The sequence below is a fragment of the Microcaecilia unicolor genome, chromosome 1, assembly GCF_901765095.1.
Source record: "Microcaecilia unicolor chromosome 1, aMicUni1.1, whole genome shotgun sequence".
Taxonomy (NCBI): domain Eukaryota; kingdom Metazoa; phylum Chordata; class Amphibia; order Gymnophiona; family Siphonopidae; genus Microcaecilia; species Microcaecilia unicolor.
This window is the reverse complement of record NC_044031.1, coordinates 517,517,428-517,535,814: the sequence shown is the minus strand read 5'-3', so window position 1 is coordinate 517,535,814 and position 18,387 is coordinate 517,517,428. Positions and strand designations below refer to the sequence as shown.

The 18,387-nt window shown below is 42.1% G+C and overlaps 1 protein-coding gene across 3 annotated transcripts in view; it reads left to right on the top strand.

Annotated features, from left to right (window-relative positions):
• The window catches only part of STAU2 (staufen double-stranded RNA binding protein 2), a 447,934-nt gene that overhangs the window by 187,949 nt on the left and 241,598 nt on the right, over positions 1-18,387 (top strand). For all 3 annotated transcript variants that reach the window (XM_030215580.1, XM_030215586.1, XM_030215579.1), the window contains exon 8: positions 6,847-7,059. In XM_030215580.1, the coding sequence (XP_030071440.1) occupies positions 6,847-7,059 (213 nt within the window). The remainder of the gene's footprint in view (positions 1-6,846; positions 7,060-18,387) is intronic.

Here is an 18,387-nt window from a genome sequence, read left to right as displayed (position 1 = left end):
GGGTCTAGGCAATCCATAAATTTTTCGTGATCAGTGGTGTTGAGTGGTAATATGGATTGAAGTTTTATAATTTTCTCATTGAAGTACTTGGCAAGTTGATCTGCCGATGAGGTGTCTGTGTTGGCTGTGGTAACCGGTGTGGTGTCTATTAATTTATTCACAAGTTGGTAGAGTTTATGTGCATCTTTGTAGTCTGGTCCTATTTTGGTTTTGTAGTATGCTCTTTTGGTTTGTCTTATTGTATATTTGTATTTTCTTTGCATTTGTTTCCAAGCTTTAAGTGTATGTTCATTTTTCATTTTTTGCCATGAGCATTCGAATCTCCTGACTTGTGTTTTTAGTTTTTTCAGTTCTTCGTTGAACCAAGGTATTGATCTGTGTCTTGTGTGGGTTCTTGTTTGTAGTGGTGCAGTTTCGTCTAGTATGCTCCTGCATCTGTCGTCCCAATTTTGGAGATAGTATTGGAGTCTGTCTGTGCTAACCATTCATTTTTGTAGATCTGTTTGCCAGAAAGTAACAGGATCGATCTGTCCTCTAGTGGTGTAGGTTTTGCTTTCTTGCTTGGGGTGCGTGTCTTTTTTCCGCCATTGTAGGTCTACGTTTAATTTATGGTGGTCTGACCATGGTATGGCTGTCCGTTTTTATCTGTTAGATATAAGGTTTGAGTCTAGGGATAGTTTGTGTATAATGAGGTCAATTGTGCGTCCTTTGACATGTGTAGCTTGTATATTAGGCAAGTTGAGGTCCCATAGGTGTAGGAAGTCTTTGCAGTCACGTGTATTGGTTGCATTAGGGTCTTACAGGTGTAGGTTTATATCCCCTATTATGAGTAAGTTGGAGTTGGATACACATGTATTCGATATAAAATCCATAAAGTTTGACTGGCATTCTTGCCAATTTCCTGGTGGCCTATAAAACAGGACCACGCTTAGATGGTTGAGCAGGGTAGCATGGTGGATTCTAACTGAGGCAATTTCAAGTTTTGGTGTTATAGATTTAGCAGTTGTTGTTACGATGAAGTGGGATCTATAGATTAGTGCTATTCCACCTCCTCTTTTTTCTTTTTTTCTTGTCCAGTGTGTAATTTTATAGCCTGGGGGGCAGAGTTCTAGGATTATGGGGTCCTTGTGATCATGGATCCAGGTTTCGCTAATGAGTACTAGGTCAAGATTGTCTGCCGTGATCCAGTCAGTTATTGTTGTTGTTTTTATTTACTACTGATCTGACGTTTATGTATCCCACCTGAATTGTTTGATAGGGGTCTTTTATGTTCGTGGTTGTGATGATTTCCTTAAGTTGTCTGTTCTCCTTGTTGTGTAGGTTTGTTATATCCTTTCTTTTCTTTGTGATATGTTTGTCCCTGTGGGGTAATTTTTCATTGTTTTGATTATTGTTGTTCTGGTGAAGTGTGTTGTGCCTAGGTGATCTGAAAAGGTTGATTATTGTGGGTATGTTGTTGGTGTTTGTGAGGGGGTGGTTAGTGTTTGGTGAATTAGGGATAGTATGTAGGTTATTAGAATTATTTTGGTGATAATCATTTTGTTGTTTCTGTTTGGGATTCTCTTAAAAGGTGGGGGGTGATGTTTTTTTTTTATGAGGAGTTTTCTAGGGGTCTGTGAAGGGTGAGCTTAAAGTTATCTTCAACACACTTTTCTCGTCTGATTCGGTGATCTCGCTGGCCTTGATTCCTTGATTCTGAGCCCATTAGGGATAGTGACAGTACCATATAGAACTAGTATATCCAGAGACAGCATTTATGCACTAAGACTACCAGGGCTTTTTTTTTTTTTAATTCAAGAAACTGACTAAATCCTCTCAGCTAACCCTTCTATACCTCCTCAGACCTGGGATTGAAGTTCTAGTATTGTGCTCATGTTAGTCTTCTGTCTACTTCTCTGTATTGAGGCTGAAAGCTAATAGCCTCTTTACCATTCATTTTAATTTGCTGTGTGCCAGTGTCCAACAGTTGGATTCTGGCCACGTTATCTCTGTGTGAAAAATTTCTCTGCATTATGCGGCCATAAAGCTGCACATAGATGTCTCCTTACCAGCGTGTTTCAGCCCATAGTAGCTTTCTGCATCAATCCCAGAGTGTATGCATATCTATGTGTATTTCTGAAGAGCTTGACTGCATATATGTGTTTGTACATGCACATGTGTTTAAAGGGCAAAAATGCATGCATGTGTGTTTTTCTGTTTCTTTGGTGGTGACACACTTATGTAAACCTTCCATTTCAAAATTTGGGCTATGCATATGCTATGTGAACAGAAATTTTCAGCCCGGGAAATTTACTCTATTAATTCACCTGGGCAAATTCATTTGAAAACTGTGCTAATACCGCCTCCACTTTGTCTATATCCTTTCACAAGCATAAAAGGAAGATAAATATATTCTATTGCTTCTTCCATTTGTGAATAATTTTCACATGTAAGACTTTTCAAATTCATACCTCAGATGCATCACCCTTAAATCTCACTCATTGGTAGTCTACCCTTGGCATCTCTGGTTTCTACCAGAGGCAGTGGAAGAAGAAAATGACTCGCCCAGCTACCCTGGTTCTCAGTCCACTGCTCCAGAGCTGCCAAGTTACTTATCCTATGCAGTAAGACATTTTGGCTAGCCCTGTTTTTTAATTTACATCCCAGTTCAGTGTGTTATTTATACTTGTAATTCCCCATTATATGGGGATTACTAAGAGATAGAATCTCTGCTGAGAGTCACTGGGGGGAATGACTAGGAAGTCCCAGGGTGGGAGGAAGCCCAGCCCTTGGGAAGTGTTTTGAAATAGAATGTAGAGAGAGAGTGCAGGGAGAAAAGGGTCCCTGGGCTGAGTGACAAGGGAGGAGGAGATTAGTAGGGCTTAAAGGTGAGAGCTGTGTCTGAAGAAGGGTCTTTGGCTGCCTGCATGTCCCCTGTCATTGAAGTGAAGGAGAGAAGAGGAGTTCCGGAATTGAGAGATCCATTGGTTTCAAGAGGCAGATTGCAGCTCCATAAAGTGGCTACCAGGAATTTGTGTGCTATGGATGGGTAGGAAGAAGACCCAGCCCGGGTGCAGAGAACCGGAGCTGTCTCAGGACCAGGGTGGATCAAGTGAATGGTCACCGCTGGTTCAGGGTCAGACCGAGGAGGGGTCTGAACCCGCACAGGTGGTTTAATACAGAGGAGAGGAGTACAATCTTTGGGAATAAACTCTACAGGATAGGCATAGACAAGAGCCTTGTATATATGTACATAGCTCCAAGCTCGAGTGCCCTGTAAATAGCCCAAGAGGGAGCTCTCAAGCAGAGCAACAGAAGAAATTGAATTAGATTGGTTTGACAATAAGTAGATGTTTTCCATTTAAGTTGGATCTGCAATTGCTGCCTGTTGCAGTATTTTTCCAATAAAAGTTTGTTTCTATAAAGCTCTCAGAGTACTGTGTGGTTCCTGGACTGAAGGGCTTAGTAGAAGCAGGGAATCGAGTAAGATTCTCTCCCAATCCCAGATTGCTATTCTGGACCATTGACCCACTCCCAAGTTCAACTGCAAACGAACTGGAACTGATGAGTATGATAAGAGTGGCCTGAGAGAAATGAACTGCATGTATGTTTTACTTGTAGCTCAGGACTGGAGCTAGTGGATGGGTGAAAACCGGGTTACATACTCAGTGATTCTATCCATTTAAATCAATTCTGCACATCCTATGCGCCAGGATAGGGTTATCAGAAATCCAGTAATGGCCTAGAAAATATCCTTCCTGGGACTGGGTAGCCTGGCAGCATTCCGGTTCTAACCATTAAGCCACTCCTTTTGAACAATATGCTTGTCTAGTCTCCATGCACAAACTGTTGCTGCTGCTATGCCCACAGTTTGAGCAGGCTCTGCACTTTTCCCTGCTACATCTGGAGAAATGAAATGGGGGGGGGGGGGGGGAGGCAGTATGAGGAAGGAAGACATGGGGATCTATGGTTGGTGGGAAAGGGGGTACAAATGTCTGTTTGCTGGGGTTCAATATAGTACAAATCCAGCCCTGGCGAGGATTGGAAAACTATATAGGGCTAAATTCTTTAAAATATGCAGATATTTTAGCTATCGTTGTGGCTTAGAGACAGTTAATATATAAATCTGTAGAATCCTGAAAACAATACATGCAGTTGGCAATCCTAGCCTTCTAAGCCTTGAGCACATCTGGTAGGTCCCCTCCAAACCTTTGGACCTTAGGCATATCCCTAGTTTGCCTATGCCTGAATCCAGGCCTAAATAAACTTCAGCATGCACCATTCATTTGGTGTATGCAAAGATAATAGTTTTCTTAGACTCCATATACAACTGCCACAATTTTTTATCTAATTCAATTTTTCGATCTAGTTGACTCCCTATTATGTCTAATTGGAAATGTTAAAATATATCATTTTACACAGGAATTCAGTATACTTTAGGGAAACTGTTTCTAGCAACACTTTCTCCACTATTTTGTACTGTTTCCAGGGTACAGTAGAATAAGTGTAATTCTATACCTATGCAGGCTGTCTGTTGAGCTCAGAGGAAATTGGAGCACTTCTAGAAAGACAAGAGTTCACTGAGGGAGAGGAGTGCATAGTAAATACAAAATTATGGAGAATTGATGTTAAGATATTAATCCTTTTCAGTGGGACAGTTGGAGCCCCTACTCTGAGGGGAGTATGCGGGCAAGAGGGGTAAGTTTCCTACCTTGGCTGTAACGTTTTACAATCCTGGTGGGAATGGCCCCTTCCATTTACATTGTCTGAGGGTAGAGATCATAATTGAGAAATACCGCAGTCTCATTCTTGAAAGGTCATGGCCAATTAGTGCCCATATGGAGCTACCAAATAGTCTCTGGGTTATGGCAGGAAGTAAATCTATTGGATTATTTATGCTTTTGTGATGGGGAACAAGAAAGGGAAAGTAAAGCCCCAGTCATTCAGGGCTCTTTGGATAACTTTGTTATGTCTGAGCAGTTTCAAGGTCTTTGATTGCTCATCCCCTAGACTTGTTGCAGGACTAAAAGCAGAGGATGTGTCCTTAAGTCATATTCCTTATTTCCTGCCTCCTTTACCAACTGTGATAGTGGACTTAGGTACCTCTTTTCCTAATCCTGTTGGGTGGAGAAGGGAGGAAAGGATGTCCAAGATTCTAAAGATGTTACCAGGAAAGGAGTAGATGATGTTGTAATGATTGCGGTCCTGAGAATTTAGTATATCAAGGGCACATGAAGGATTGTCAGTGCAACCCTTTGTAAGGGAACCTAGTGGCAGTCAAGTAGCTCAGACCAGTGGCTTTTCCTGCTTTCCCCATAAGCCCACCCAAGGTGGTTTCTAATTTAGAGATCTGTAGGGTGGTCACCAAGATGGAGGTGACATTATCAGGATGCCTAGTCCAGTTATGTAAGTTCTCAGGGGAGGTTTTAATGAAATTTTCCCCTTTGGGTGGGCTTGTTGTAGAATGCTAGATTTTAGCCAAGGATCAAGAGGATTGCTGCATTAGAGACAACTAGTAGTACCTTGGTTGAAGGTAATACTGTTCTCATAAGAGAAACCATACTGGGTCAGACCAATGATCCATCTAACCCAGTATCCTGTTTTCCAAAAACAGTGGCCAAGCCAGGTCACAAGTACCTGGCAGAAACCAAAAAGTAAGTTAGAGAACATTGACAATGCATTAAGAATGCATTAAGTACGAACAATTTACAACTTCTGAATTTTCCTTTTTGTAGTATGATCTCTCTTATTGAGATGCTTATACAATATAGGATTTATATTTGAATCTGGATTCAAATTCACTGCCAGTTCATCTCTAAGGTTTATTAAGTTCTTCCCTCAGTGAAATGACAGGTGTGTGTGTGTGGGGGGGGGGGGGGGGGGCGGGGGTGATAGAAGACTGTATATTTTAGAACAAGCCAATTTCACTGTTCTGTTGGAAACCTCTATTCAGAAGACAACCAATAAAGATACATTGGTGGGCTCTTTTTTGTCCTCTTGACAGGAATAAATTGTTAAAGATGATTTTTTTTAAAGGTTTGACTTGTTTCATTGTTTCCTGATGTCTGTACTTAGACTGAGTCTATTAGGAGGGACTTTGTGCTGTTGCAGCTTAGGATGTCCTGCTCTGGGGATGACCTTTTTGTTTTTTTTAGGAAGTATCCATATATGATAGATACCCTGACTGTGTGGTGAACAGCTGACTAATAAAGGCTCCTTGGGCTTGCAACAGACAGGGTAAAGGACTTGATGTATTGCTAAAGTTTAATGTGTCTATATTGCTGGGCCAACACCAAGGCAACAGGAACAAAATGGAACAAATGCTGGCAGACATTGGATTCTGGAGACAAACAGAAGCAAGGCATCTCATTTACAGTTGCAGAGCTTTGGGACACTAGACAGGAAATCAGGAGCAGCAAGCCAAAAGTATAACCCAGTGGAAGTACATAAATATCCAAGCCTGGCCTGGGCTGGTCTCAGCTGGGCCAATCAAGGTGCAGAAACAAGACTGACGGAATTATATACTAGTGGTTAACATGCACAAACAATTTAGTGTGCACTATCAGCTGAAGAGCCTACTTTATTCCTGTATGTGTTAACTTACTATTTAATGACCCCCATCTTTGTATATTGACAAACTATGACATAGTTTGTATTTGTACATTTTTGAGATCAAAAATATGACTACTATTGTGTGCCTTTCCATACTTGATTGAAATATAAGTATTTTAAGAGAACAAAATGTTTTGTGATTTGATTGTTGAACGTGTGTGCTAAGATTTCAAAAAGGTAATTATGAATATGTACACCTAGATTTGATTGACATGGATGCGTTCAGTTATAATACAGTTTTTGCTTCATAAATAGGTGACTAAAGAAAGCGGACCACCACACATGAAAAGTTTTGTTACACGAGTCACAGTAGGAGAATTCACTGCAGAAGGAGAAGGGAACAGCAAGAAACTGTCCAAGAAACGTGCTGCAACAGCTGTCCTGCAGAAATTGCGAAAACTGCCACCTCTTCCTACAATTGAAAAACCAAAACTCTATTTCAGCAAGCGCCCCAAAACAATATTAAAGGTACTGTCTGGTCAATTATTCTGCTAAGCTATATACTCTTTGAAGGAAAAGCATGTAGAAGAAACAATATTCTATTTAACCTTGTTATGAGTCTCAATGGCAGTTTTGCAATGTTGTTCCCCTTCCCTCTATTCCCTTGCATATGTGAACACTCCCCACATTTGAAAACTAAATGGTCTATTGCCCTTCAAAAATGTAGCTCTACAACAAGCTTAACTGAACTATGTGTAGCTGTTCAAAAGGTATTGGGGGGTGGGGGGGGGGGGGGGGGAGGAAGAGACATCAACAGAAACCGTAGCACACAGACATCATTTGTGATCTATTACGTTTCTCTTTGTATGAAACCAGGCTGAAATTGCAATATACATGTTCCATTGTTATTCATTCCTACTTTGTGGATGTATAGTGTTTACTGACCTATGGGGAATTTCTTTCTTCCCTTTGAGCAGTTGCTTTTAAAAAACATCACACAGAAGGGGACTTGCTGCCTTTAAAAGCATATCCAGCTTGGAGTGATGTCATTAAGAGTAGGCATTGACGATCAGAATCTTTTTTTTAATCTTCATGGCTGTCAGACTATGTGCACTTGTTTTTTTCAAAATAAAGAATGTAAAACATTTCAGAAAGCAATTAAAAACTGTGTACTTTTGCAGGAAACTAAAGAAAATTAATTTTCAGTACATCTGCAATATTGCCTAAAGCTGCAGCATATGCCATGAAGACCAAGTTGTTGTACACCAGCTTTAAAGTCTCACTCAGAGCTGTGGACTCTTAAATGAGTCCTGTTTGATCAGAAAACCGACATTTTTTTGTGATAAGAGTTAAGTGATGGAATAAAGATAATAAGCTTCTGAGAATTGCCCACATGAGTAAAAAGTGCACATGTATTTTTTTCTTTGCTGACTATGGAGGATTTTCAAAGTAAAAGTATGCACATACCTTCACTTCGTAATTAATCCAGGAAAATTTGTTGTACAAAGTTTACCACTGCTAATAAATATGGAGATAATTTTGGACACTTTAACAAATATACATGTAATTCTAAACCTTATGCCATCCTACCCCCAGAGACACATCTTCCATAGGAAGTAAATGATGCATGTACTTTTTACACATATAGGGCTTGCAGTGTTGTAAAACCCCCATTTCTGCCAGTAAAGCACTGTTTTACCAATGCAAAAAGCACTTATTTTTAAGGTCTGCAAGTACGTCCTGTAGTGAGAACTGCAACAATTCTGTAATTAACCCCTGTATCCCTAGATGTAAATTCCTAACCAGGAACTGGCTTCTAGCAAGTAGGAGCTAATGAATTTTGCTGTTCGTCTGTCTGTCTCAGCAACCTATGAAACCATTTGATTCTATATTACTGCTTTTTCACTTCTATAATTCTACTTGACATAAGTAGTGCATTCCAAATATACATAAATAGTCCCTGCTTGGTAGATTTTATAGCTAATCACGACAAACATTATGGGAGAAGAGATATATTAGAATTCATTTATTACTAATTGGTCAACACAACAAGGCAAGAGCTAAGAGTTTTAAAAGCAGCCTCAAAAAAAGGTGGGTTCTTGCCTGGTTTGAATATGGATAGAGAAGGATCAAGATACACTGACTCAGGAAGTCTGTTCCAAGGATATTGTGCAGTAAGGTGGAGAGTAAATTTTAGAATTTGGAGGTGGAGGAAAATGTCAGTAATATGAGTGACTTGCAGGGGCATAATCGAAAGAGAAGGGCGCCCATCTTTCGACACAAATTGGGAGATGGGCGTCCTCTCAGGGTCGCCCAAATTGGCATAATCGAAAGCCGATTTTGGGCGTCCTCAACTGCTTTCCATTGCAGGGATGACCAAAGTTCACGGGGGCGTGTTGGCAGCATAGCGAAGGCGGGATGGGGGCGTGGTTAAGAGATGGGCATCCTCGGCCAATAATGGAAAAAAGAAGGGCATCCCTGACGAGCATTTGACCAACTTACTTGGTCCCATGACCAAGCCTCGAAAAGGTGCCCGAACTGACCAGATGACCACCGGATGGAATTGGGGATGACCTCCCCTTACTTCCGCAGTGGTCACCAACCCCCTCCCACCCAAAAAATAAAAATTAAAAAACATTTTTTGCCAGCCTCAAATGTCATTACCCAGCTCCATCACAGAAGTATGCAGGTCCCTGGAGCAGTTTTTAGTGGGTGCAGTGCACTTCAGGCAGGCGGCCCCAGGCCCATCTCCCCCACCACTAGTGGTGGTAAATGTGAGCCCTCCAAAACCCACCGTACCCACATGTAGGTGCCCCCCTTCATCCTTAAGAGCTTTGGTAGTGGTGTACAGTTGTGGGTTTTGGGGGGCTCAGCACCGAAGGTAAGGGAGCTATGCACCTGGGAGCAATTTGTGAAGTCCACTGCAGTGCCCCTAGGGTGCCTGGTTGATGTCCTGGCATGTGAAGGGGGACCAGTGCACTACGAACGCTGGCGCCTCCCACGACCAAATGCCTTGGATTTGGTTGTTTTTGAGATGGGCGTCCTCGGTTTCCATTATCAGCGAAAACTGAGGTCGCCCATCTCAACATTTAAGTCGACCATCTCTAAGGTCGACCTAACTGTTGAGATTTGGGCGTCTCTGACCGTATTATCGAAACGAAAGATGGACGCCCATCTTGTTTTGATAATACAGGATGCCCCGCCCATTCGCTGGGATGTCCTCGGAGATGGGCGTCCTTAGAGATGGTCGTCCCCATTCAATTATGCGCTCAGTGAATAGAATTTAAAAGGAACATGGAGAGAATAGGTCGTAAGAAGCTGCAGAGTGAGTGCACTTATGGGATAAGTAGAGGATCTTGGACCATAGTGGAAACTAATGGAGGGGAGGTGGCTTAGTAGGAGACCTATGAGAAGCAGGTTGCAGTAGTCTAAGCATGAGGTAATAAGAGTGGGTAAAAATTCTATTAGTATGTTCAGAATGGAAAGAACAGATTTTGGTGGATAGTTTTATCAGACTTATGGGTGTCTGTGGAGAAATACTGAGAGGAGTCAAAGATAACCCTGTTATGAAGTTTATAGTGTTATCCACAGAAACAGAGAAAGGAGTGGAAAGAAAAAGAGTTTTGTCATGGCTCTGTTGATTTTAAGATGGGAATGTCAGATAATGCAGGTTGAGATTTGAAAGTGGATTCCTGATGACATTTCTGGTGTGCAGAGGTAGATCTGGAGGTCAGCAGTGAAAAGCTGGTACTGAGAGCCAAGGAAAGAGATTAGGGACACTAAGAAAATGAGTATAGAGAGGGGAAGAGAAGACGACCCCAAGACAGAGCCCTGAGGCATACCAGTTGATAATGGGATAGCAGTAGAGGAGGATCCTTTACAGTATGCAGTAAACATTCACATGGGAGATTTAAGAGGAAAACCAGGACAGGACAGGAGTCTCAAAATCTCAAGGAGAACAGAATTTCAAGGAGGAGGTGGTGATTAGCAAGCAGCAGATAGTTCAAGAATCTCCTATAATATTTTCTTTAAAATAGGTATTATTACAAAACAAATCTAGCGTTAAAATAGTAATTCCAGTGCTATATTACTACTTTAACCTTTTGTGTAATTGTGCATGTGTAGGAGGTGAGTCTTGTACTCACCTCACAACATAATACAAAAAACTTCTCCACCATAATCCCTGTTCCCTTCCTGTCTCAAAAAACTTGAAAATTCTTGGAGTCAACCATTGATCGAAACCTCACTCTTGATGGCCCACATGAAAAACACGACAAAAAAGATGTTCTACTCCATGTGGAAACTCAAAAGAGTAAAACCTTCCTGAGATACATCTTCCGTACCCTGGTACAGTCAATGTAATAAGTCATCTGGACTACTGCAACGCACTGTATGCTGGCTGCAAAGAAACAGACTATCAAAAAACTCCAAACTGCCCAAATACTGCCGCCAGACTCATCTTTGGAAAAACTAATATGAAAGTTGCAAAATCCCTAAGAGAGAAACTTCAGTGGCTCCCACTCAAGGAACGCATTGCGTTCAAGATCTGCACGATTGTACACAAAATCATTCATGCAGACGCCCCCAATCTACATGCTAAACCTCGTGGACCTACCCCCCCAGAACGCCAACAAGATCATCCCGCAAATTTCTCAATCTGCACTTCCCCAGCTGGGAAGGACTAAAATACAAGCTGATGCATGCCACTACCTTCTCTTACATGAGCACGCAGTTATGGAAATGCACTACCTACAGACCTGAAAACAATCGAAGAAACAACTATCTTTTCCAAAACTCTGAAGACATATTTCTTCAACAAGGCCTACAATGAGAACCTATAGCCTCACTAATGCACCTCACCAACCCACTCAGTTATGAAAGCCCACCTTCCATAATTACCCTAATCACTCCCTTCCTTCTTCTTTCTTCCCTTACTTAATCTCTGCACAATACTAACTGTTTCTGATATCCTGGAATGGACATGTTAACAAAACTATGTAAGCCACATTGAGCCTGCAAATAGGTGGGAAAATGTGGGATACAAATGCAATAAAAATAAATAAATAAAATAAAAAAAACAAGCGCTATGAACTCTATGGGCCTTAATTCTATAAAGGTTATGCTCCTAAAATTTATTCTCCTAAATTACAAATATAATCTATTTTGGAGTATAGATTAGGCCCATAATTTAGAAGCATTAATTATAGAATAAGACCCTACATGTATTCCTATATAACAGAGATACATAGGATTATAATACATGGCACATCCAGCATTAATAGCTTAACTTCAAAAATGAGGACTGAAGCTTATTTTTTCTTTCAGTGCAAGGCCTATTATTGCTAGAGCTGCAACCTTGCAGACAGACGAAGACTGCTGACAAGGGTCCCAAGGTGCTAGAATAGCAAGGTTGTTATCAGCATCGATGTCATGGCCAGAACAGCCAAGGACTCTGGGAATTACCCTCACAACCAGAGAGACGCTGTGGCTAACGGAACAGCACATTGTTTATAAAACCCTGGCCCTTTGTCATGATGCCCCCCCCCCCCCCCCCCCATTGGGGTGCTGTCACAAAATGCCTAGCTACCACCTGGGGTTACTCCGTGGATGCTTAGAGGGTCTATCCCCAGCACAGCTCAGAACGCTTGCACCTGGCCCTTTGTGCTCTATACTAGCACTTGCTTCCCATCTACTGGGTCACAAACCGCCTCTGAGTGAGTCTCCCACTCTCAAATTATCCCCAGTGATTTCTAGGTTACTGGAGGTCACACTCCCCAGTGGTCCCACAGTTTCCCAGAGAAAGCACTGACAGACCCAACACACAAACAACCAGGATTCTTTATCAATCCAGAGAAACAGATTCAACAAACCTAAAAATTGTTTATTGTCTTAAAATTGAAACAGTGAAACAGAAAACTGCAAGCAGCAAACCAATAACAGTAACTGAAATATGGATCAATTATAAAACTATCTAAACAATTTGTTTACTTTCTAAGAAGTACCTGGGGAGATCAGGAAATATGCTGCTCACAGATTATCAAATATAACTGATGACAGGGCCTCAGCAAAGAGATCTGTCTCTCTCGTCTCCTCTATTCTAAGACTGGGAGAAAAGCCAGTAAATTCCAAATGACAATGAGCTCCTGGGCCAATCAGAGCCCAGATTCAACAAGTTTTAAAAGTATAAGCTCATAGTACTGTAGATCACTTCCACACTGAGTGAAACTAAAGAGGCAGCATTCACTTTTCTCATAACAGCATTAACATAACACATGCACCAGCTGCTGGCCACCTAGAAGAAATACACTTTAGGAAATAATTAAGGCAATTTTACAGGCTTTAAAACCCACTGTTCTGTCACAGGTGCCAGGTGAGACGATCATGTGGCCCCTGAAGTTACAACTATGGGGATGACAATGTTATGTGTGCATGCACTCACAAGGCCAGAATGTGTATCATTAGTGCAGCTGGAACCTGTGATTTTTGTATAAAAAAGGGCCCTTTTCAGAGAGGAAGGGCTGCTGCCTCTTTGTTGCTATGCCACCAGAGGATCAGACCTGTGTTGCACCCAACTGATCATCAAAGGACCATGCTGCCATCTAGAGGTCTGCATCAGGTTGTATGTGTTCCACATTCCTTTGTATATGTGCTGTGGGTTCAGAGTAACTTTCTTTTACTTGGAGTCTAGTCAGGGGTTTGTGTATGTTTGCTCTAAGCTATTTTTGTGCTGAGACCTTATGTGTCTATATTTCTGCCTTCCTTGCACATTATCTTCGCTGCTTTTGTAAATAAAATAATTACCCTATTTTCATAATTTACCCTTGGTGTGGCATTAGTTCCTTTCTATTATGTTACGGCGCGGAATTTGTATTTTGGGATAAGAGGGGAGCATGTTCATCTGACACTGTCTTTAACAGATACTTGGCAAAGGCCAGTTCTGTGGTAATTTATACTGTGTCAGATTTCTCCAAAAAACACCCCAGAAGTTATCTGTGTACCACCCCACACATGGTCACCTGTTCCATGGTCTTACAATTTTTTTGATGTGAATGTATTCTGTCAAGTTTTAGACCAGACAACAGAGAAAAATCAGATTTTTATTTATTTTATTTTATTTATTAGGATTTATTTACCACCTTTTTGAGGAATTTACTCAAGGCGGTGTACAGTAAGAATAGATCAAACATGAGCAGTAGGCAATTAGAGCAGTAAAAATATTCGAACAAACAATACAAAGTATGACGTGGTATACTGCTTGCAATGACAACACAATGAGGGGCATAATCGAACGCAAACGCCCATGTGTAAGAACGTCCAATCTCCGAGAATGGGTCGTGAAGGGGTGGGCCGAATCGTATTTTCGAAAAAGATGGACGTTTACCTTTAGTCTCGAAAATACGGTTTGTGCCAGGCAAATGCATTGGATGTGGGCATTTTTGAGATGTGGGCGTTTGTTTGAGCTGGGCGTTTTCGTTTTCAGCGATAATCGAAACCGAAGCGTCCCAGCTCAAAAACGAACAAATCCAAGGCTTTGGGTCGTGGGAGGGGCCAGGATTCGTAGTGCACTGGTCCCCCTCACATGCCAGGACACCAAACCGGGCACCCTAGGGGGCACTTTAAAAAATAGGAAAAAACACTAAATTACCTCCCAGTGCATAGCTCCTTTACCTTGGGTGCTGAGATCCCCAAACCCACCTCCCCACAACTCAACACCATTACCACAGTACTTAATGGTGAAGGGGGGCAACCTACATGTGGGTACAGTGGGTTTGGGGGGGGGGAGGTTAGAGGGCTCCCATTTACCCACCACAAGTAGTACAGGTAAGGGGGATGGGCCTGGATCCGCCTGCCTGAAGTGCACTGCATTACCCACTAAAACTGCTCCAGGGACAGGACTTGTTTTGCTGCTGTATAACCTTGGCATAGCAGTTCACACCGTAAGACTAATCTCGCGCTGAAAATGTCCTTTATTTCAATAACCCGCGTTTACTCACAGTTAACTGCAGATCAGAGGTTGTGCCCCACTGGCAACGAGTCTCCCTGGTACTAAGATTAGCAGTAGGTCAGAGCTGGCAGAATGGTGTACAATGCCCTCTTTCAGCAACATTCAAGGGAAGAACCTAAGTTCTGTAACGTGGCTAACACACGAAAAGGGATCTAAAACGGACTTACAAAAATGGCCACTACCTCGTGGACTACCGGAAACAAAAACAGGGCACACTTGCACAGTAAGGCAGAGGGAAAAGCACCATGGGAGGAAGAGCCTACCAACTACCAACATTGTGAGACTGTAACACAAGCTAGTGAAATTCACGGCGCCCAATACCCTACACCACCACAATGCAATGCAGATGTGAACCTGCAGTGCACCGAGAGCACATCTGACCCAGGGGAAAGGCTGTGAGAGGATCGAACACATTCTGCTGTCATGGAGGTGGGTACGGAATTTGAGGGTGGCATAGAGGCTGGGAATAAGTTTTTGCAAGTGGGTTTTTTTGGGTGGGAGGGGTTAGTGTACCCACTGGGTGGAGTCCAGGGGAGGTGATTCCCCGATTCCCTCCGGTGGTCATCTGGTCATTTAGGGCACTTTTTTTGGGACCTGTTTGTGAAAAAAAAAGGGCCCAAAAAAGTGCCCTAAATTCTCGCTAACAACGCCTTTCTTTTTCCATCTCTGCTTGGCCGTATAACCACGCCCCAGTCCCCGCCTTCACCATGCCTCCGACACGCCCCCGTCAACTTTATTCGTTCCCGGCGACGGAGTGCAGTTGAAGACGGACCCAAAAACGGCTTTTGCTTATACTGATTGACCGCGCATGGGAAAGGACGACGCCCATCCCTCCCAAAAGGGGCGTTTTTCTCCTTTCGCAAAATAAGCAGGAATATGTACTAGAACATTATAATTGGTAGTGAGGGGTAAGGCAAAGTTCTAACCTATAGATGAGTAAGAAAGTAGGAAGAAATTAGATTGTAAGGTGATTGTATAATTATTTCCTCTAGAGGGGTGACTAGATAAAGATCTTTTCTGATACAGCTTATTCCTCAAATCTGTATCCCTCTAGATGATAATGAGCCAAACGATTTTTGTTAGATATTTGAGATAAAAGTGTATCAAATGTCTTGGGACACAGCTGCTCCAGTTACCTCTAAGAAGTCTATTAGATCAAAGATTCTTCCTAATTTATATTTTAAACCTAAATTCTGGAGGTTAGAGAGAATTGGGTTAAAAACTAGGGAAAATAGTGACAAAATGTTGTGAAAAACAATTGCTTAATATCTTTTTTTAAAACAACAACAAAAAACCCCCAAAGAAATACAGAATTAAATGGTTTCAGAAGATCCTATTACTCTGTATTCATTGAGCCTCTGCAAGCAGTGAAGTCTTTTCCAGCTATTGAAAGTTCTGACAGCTCCATCAAAAATTCTCCATTCTATTGATCAACCTAGTGCCATAGTTCTAGCAACTTACTTTCATGATAAGTGGGTATGTTATGTGGCTCGCTTTTTCAAGAGCAACGAAAGTTAGTAGAATCTTAAAAATTATCATCAGAAAGGGTCTCAGACGTTCCCGTAGATAGACTTTGAACATCCTTTAATACTGTCACAAAAGGTACAGTAAGACATGTTTCCTTACAAAATCAGTTAAATCCTCCTGTCCTTTAGACTGTTGCCCCTCAAAGTTATTAAGGCAGCCCCCTCCGACAGTTGTTTATTGGATTACCACCATAATGAACCATTTATTACAGGTTGGATTTTTTCAACTTCCATGAACAGAATAGTTCTTAAGTTTCCATCTTTAACTCTATTGGAACCTTCTAGCTGTAGGCCTATTGCAAATATCCCTCTCTTTACTAAACTTGCTGAATCTCTGGTAGCCCAATAGTTAACGGAATTCATAGACACATTTTCTGTATTTAACTTTTTCTAACATGGTTTTGGGAGACTATCAGGGGCATTTTCGAAAGAGAAGGGCGCCCATCTTCAGACACAAATTGGGAGATGGGCATCCTCTCAGGGTCGCCCAAATCGGCATAATCAAAAGCCGATTTTGGGCGCTCTCAACTGTAGTTTGTTGCGGGGACGACAAAAGTTCACAGGGGTGTGTCGGAGGCGTAGCGAAGGCGGGACTGGGGCGTGCTTAAGAGATAGGCGTCCTTGGCCGATAATGGAAAAAGAAGGGCGTCCCTGACGAGCATTTGGTCGATTTTACTTGGTCCATTTTCTTTCATGACCAAGCCTCAAAAAGGTGCCCAAACTGACCAGATGACCACCGGAGAGAATTGGGGATGATCTCCCCTTACTCCCCCAGTGGTCACCAACCCCCTCCCACCCTAAAAAAAATAGTTTTAATTTTTTGCCAGCCTCTATGCCAGCTTCAAATGTCCTACCCAGCTCCATGACAGCAGTATGCAGGTCCCTGGAGCAGTTTTAGTGGGTGCAGTGCACTTCAGGCAGGCGGACCCAGGCCCATCCCTCCCTACCTGTTACACTTGTGCTGGTAAATGTTGCTAAAATGTTAGATCAAACTGGACTTTAAATAAGGACTTGGCAAAGCCTTCGCCTTTTATTGATGAGCAGAATTGCTTTGATTAGAATGACATTTTTCCCTAAGTGGTTTTAAGTAATGCAGACTGTCCCTCTCTGGTTTTTAAAGAAGGATGATTGGGACAGTTTTTTTGGGGGCCAGGTAAAAAGCCTGAGCTACGCTATGAATTCATGGTTGGGAACTGGAGGGTGGGAGGCCTGGGTTTGCCAGATTTACAGCTATACAGTGGGGTCTGCTTGTTAAGGCACCTTGGAGACTGAGTTGGAGGACTATACTCCCTCTCACTTGATAAAATAATTATTTGTCCCTTGGCATTTTAATTTTCTACTACATACTTGCCGAGAGAGCCTCCTGGTCCCTGTTAAACACAGTATATTATTGAAGCCACTCCAGGGTATGTGGTTTACATTGGCAAATTGCTGGAACCAGGATCGTCATGGTTTATTTATTTATTGCATTTGTATCCCACATTTTCCCACCTATTTGCAGGCTCAATGTGGCTTACATTGTTCCGTCATGACAATCGCCATTTCCGGAGTGAGAGATACAGTGGTATTACAGTAAAGGTCTTAATTGATATAATAGATTGAGCAGTCAGGTATAAGGAGTGCATATTCAGAATAAGTGGTTGGGTGGTATTGCGTTAGAGTTAGTTCGTGGTAGAGTGGGCCTTGGTAGTCAAGTATAGAGAGTTGGGTTTTATCCAGTTCAAGCTTGGATTTCGTTGTTTGGTAATTAGGATGGATCGTTGAGGTATGCCATGTTGAACAAGCTGGTCTTCAGTAATCCCCGAAAGGTGGTTAGGTCGGGTATTCTTTTCACGTCAAGTGGTAGAGCATTCCATAGCTGCGTGCTTATGTAGGAGAAGCTGGATAAGTATGTTGTTTTGTATTTTAGTCCTTTGCAGCAGGGGTAGTGGAGGTTCAGGAATGTGCGTGTTGATCTTTTAGTGTTCCTGGGTGGTAAGTCTATGAGGTCTGACATGTAGGCCGGGGCCTCTCCATGACTGATTTTATGAATCAGAGTGCAGATTTTGAATGTAATGCGTTCTTTAAGTGGGAGCCAGTGTAGTTTTTCTCTTAGGGGTTTGGTCTGCTTCCTCTTACAGGTAAGTCAAACTTCTCACCTTGTCAAGGTAATGTGATATTCACTAAAGGCAAACTGGAGGGGTTGTCCTCTTGAAACATTGTATGCAACATGATAACTGTTTACTCTCACTGCCAATGCTGAATCAGAGACTGGGAGATGCCTTTGCATACTACCAAATGCAACACTATGTACACTCCCTACCTTTGCCTCACTTTCTGTTAAAT